Here is a 3,564-nt window from a genome sequence, read left to right on the forward strand (position 1 = left end):
TTTTTTTTTTTTTACCTTCAGAGAGGGCCAGGTGGGCAGTTTCCATTTTGCTAGTGGCAAATTCATATTTAGCTGAAAGAGATGAGTTATCGATCTTCTCATCTGGTTGGCAAGAAAGCCATTAAGCTTATTTCCCAAAGTATTGAAGTATAGAAAACTGTTTTACTTTACTGCTTAGTAGGGCTGGGTATTGATACTCAATACTTTTAATGTATCAACCGAATTGTTACTATTTGAATGGCTTGCAGCTAGTGGTGGTGGCATTTTACGCAATTACATGCTTTTTTCCCATGATGGGTATCAAATAAAGTAGAAAAAAGGCCCTAGACATTATCCAGTCATGATATCACAATACCAATAACTGACAATATATTGCACAGCTCTAGTTCACTTCCCTCTAATTGCAAGACATGTTTCCACCTAGAGTTTTGCAAGTGGCTTTGGATAGATGCATTTATCAAATTACTTTTTGTCTAAGAAACATCAAAGCAGACTTTAAAATGTCTGCAAAAAGTCAGAATTTGTTAATTTCATAATTATGGCAGTAGCACACTTGTTTTGAGTATATCAGTTAGGATGATCTTGCTACCAGGGTCAAGGTAGCTTCTGTTAGCCCAGCTTGGGTGCCTCCACCCAGGAGAGAAGGAGCCTTTAGGGGTGGAGATTGCTTGATAGTCACACACACACACACACAAACACACACACACTCAGTAACACTGGTTTCACACAAGACTCAGTCACACACAGACATGGTCCTCTTTGTATCTGCAGTGCTGTTGACATGCAGGGCTTGGCAGAACAGAAGTGGCATTGAGCAGAGACGTAGGAGGAATTTCTACGCCTGGAGTCCCACTCTACGCTGCAATGGCTGCTAACAACCAAGCAGCCAGTCTGCCTCCTCCTCCTCTCCAAATACCAACCGCCCTCCTTAACTTTCCTACTTGCTTTTTGCCTTGATTTCTTTTCCTCCTTGTATTGTTCTCTTCATGCATGCACTCCTATGTGCCTTGGCAGTCTCTCTCTATCCCACTTTCTCAGCATTGACAGAAGCCCTCTCTCCCCCTCTCCTTAGCTCTCTGAACAGAAAGAAATGACCACTGTGAGTTTTGTCACTGTTGCCATTATCAGCATCCCTTTCCCTCTTTACCCCAGGGGCCAGATGTGGAGCAGGGATAGTGGGGAGTTTGTAATGCAGTGTAAAATGAGGCGGCAGGCCCAGCTGACTGAAGCTAGTGTGCTGCAGTGTCACTCACCCAAGTGTAGGGTTGGGCATCGTTTTGATTTGAACAATTCTCATTCCAACTCCGATTCTTCCTTATGATTCCAGTTCCTATCGATTCTTTGAGGGGTGGCTTGAAACAGGTTACGTGCTTGTTTCACAGATAAGAGGAACATTTTATTTAGATCCAATAGTGATTAACAGTTTGACTGTTTTTTTTTTTTTTTGCCACTCTTTAGAGCGCCGCTTACTGTGCTCCATGGCTGCAACATAACAAGCACCTTGCACCTTGGAAACCAAACATTTGGAACCGATGATCCAACACCACATTTTCCAAGCGATTCCAATAAAGTACCGATTCCATTGGAACCGGTTCTCGATGCCGTCAAGAGTGTGTGGCTGTGTGACAAGCTATGTATGTTTCTGGGAGAGCAACATGAGTACTTAAAAATGAGCTGTGCTTGACGTACGAGTCCTAACTCTCTCTCTCCTCTCTCTCTCTCTCATCTCTCTCGCTCTCCTCTCTCTCTCTTCTCCCTCTCTCCTCTCTCTCTCTCTCCTCTCTCCCTCCCTCTCTCTCTCTCCTCTCTCTCCCTCTCTCTCGCTCTTCTCTCTCTCTCTCTCTCTCTCTCTCTCTCCTCCTCTCTCTCTCTCTCTCCTCTCTCTCCTCTCTCCCCTCTCTCCCATCTCTCTGTGTGTGTGTGTGTGAAGTGTTTAGAGCACAGTTAGTAGAGCGAAACAGTTGAACCCTGCTGCTGGTAAGTGAAGTAGACTGTAAGAGGGAAGGATAACAAGTGTCTATGATACAGCAGAGAGAAGCAAGGCTGCCATTGTGGTGCTGGGCAGGGTTCCCCATCTCCACCCAGCCCACCCTCTACCCTTCCTTCCAGTAGCACCCCACGCCCCCCAGCCTGTGTCCATATTAGGGCAAGACTCAGCCAACCTCCCCTGGAGCTGAGCTCAACCCCCCAACACGCCCTGCTGTCACATTTGCTCCAGCAAAGGGAGCCTAAGGGAGACGCAGCTCCCCTAACCCAATTTTAAGGCCCGTTTTCCTGCCAGTCAAAACAGCACAAGGATTTAAAAAATGGATGCCACAGGCCAAGGCCAATCTTTTTTCTTTTCTTTTTTTTAAGTGGATGGTATGTTTTTTTTGTTTACTTTTTAAGGACGTGCAGCTAATGGGCTTAACTTGAGCAGAACGTGACCATATGCCACTTGGTGATCACTTTGCTCCAAAGTAGCACACAGTTTCATATGTGCAGACAGCCTTAGTTAAGATAATGAACTCTATAATCCTTGCTGCGCTGGTGCCAAGCTCTACTTATTTTGCAATAATTAATGCTATCAATTTTGATCACAGACTACTTAGTTCTTAATAGTTTGATATAATAGTCACTTGGTACTTCTTCCATGATTCTTTTGCCTCAGCAGGCACAGAGGTAAGTATAATGATCAGATTATACCAGACCAAAGGTCAAAACCACACAAGTAGATATTCACTAATTTGGAGGCAAGGGCTCCAGTGCTTCATTGCCATCTTTATTATGGCATTTTACTGGTAAATGCCCACAATAAGACCAAGTAATTGGACTGGGGAATTGGAGTTATTTCAAAAATTCCAATTCCGACGGAATTGTTTATCTATCTAAGTATTTATTTGAATCTGATCATTGGTCCCAAATTTAACACACAAGAAGTTTGGGTTTCTGTGGGCAAGCTGACTTCTATGCGGTTGTTGTGTTGCAGCCATGAAGCACAGTAAGCAGCGCTCTAAAGTGTACGTTGAAAAAGCTCGGTAAAACTGTAAATCACCCTTGAGTAAAAATCAAATGTATCTCATCTGACCTGTTTCAACCCCTCCCCTCAAAGAATCAGAATCCAGAATTGATAAGAACTGAAATCAGAATTGTTAAATTCAACACGATGCTAAACCCTACCAAGTAACTTAGGGAAACATAAGCAGTCTGTCCCAAAGGCATGCTGTTATGGCACTGTAATGGGACTTTGGATAACATTGGTAGTGAGAGACACACTCGTTAAACAACTGGTTTGTACTTTCTGCCAGTCATTTTCCTACAGAATCCCAAACAGAAGTTATTTTGGGTCATTGGTGTTGATTTTGGTTTCCTTTGGTTTATACAAAGTCCCTCTTAGAGGAAATGGGTCGACTGAACAGACATAAGAACCACTGGGTTAGTACACAGACATTTTAGACACGGGTTTACCTGTCATCTTCCATCTTATCCCATGGAGGCGCACACATTGACAGGTTTGGATGAGCACACACTGGCCACAGAACTGTTGGAGTGTTATAACTGTGTATTGAAAAGCCCAGGTAAAAA

General features: G+C 43.7%; 2 protein-coding genes across 4 annotated transcripts in view; both read left to right on the forward strand.

Moving 5' to 3' along the window:
* fam49a (family with sequence similarity 49 member A) overlaps positions 1-3,564 on the forward strand; it is a 46,945-nt gene that overhangs the window by 13,349 nt on the left and 30,032 nt on the right. The window lies entirely within an intron of this gene.
* The window catches only part of LOC116706698 (basic proline-rich protein-like), a 17,587-nt gene that overhangs the window by 3,072 nt on the left and 10,951 nt on the right, over positions 1-3,564 (forward strand). The window contains 1 exon segment of the mRNA XM_032543638.1: positions 2,071-2,202. Within this exon segment, the coding sequence (XP_032399529.1) occupies positions 2,071-2,202 (132 nt within the window).

This window comes from Etheostoma spectabile, chromosome 18 (genome assembly GCF_008692095.1).
Source record: "Etheostoma spectabile isolate EspeVRDwgs_2016 chromosome 18, UIUC_Espe_1.0, whole genome shotgun sequence".
NCBI classification, from domain to species: Eukaryota; Metazoa; Chordata; class Actinopteri; order Perciformes; family Percidae; genus Etheostoma; species Etheostoma spectabile.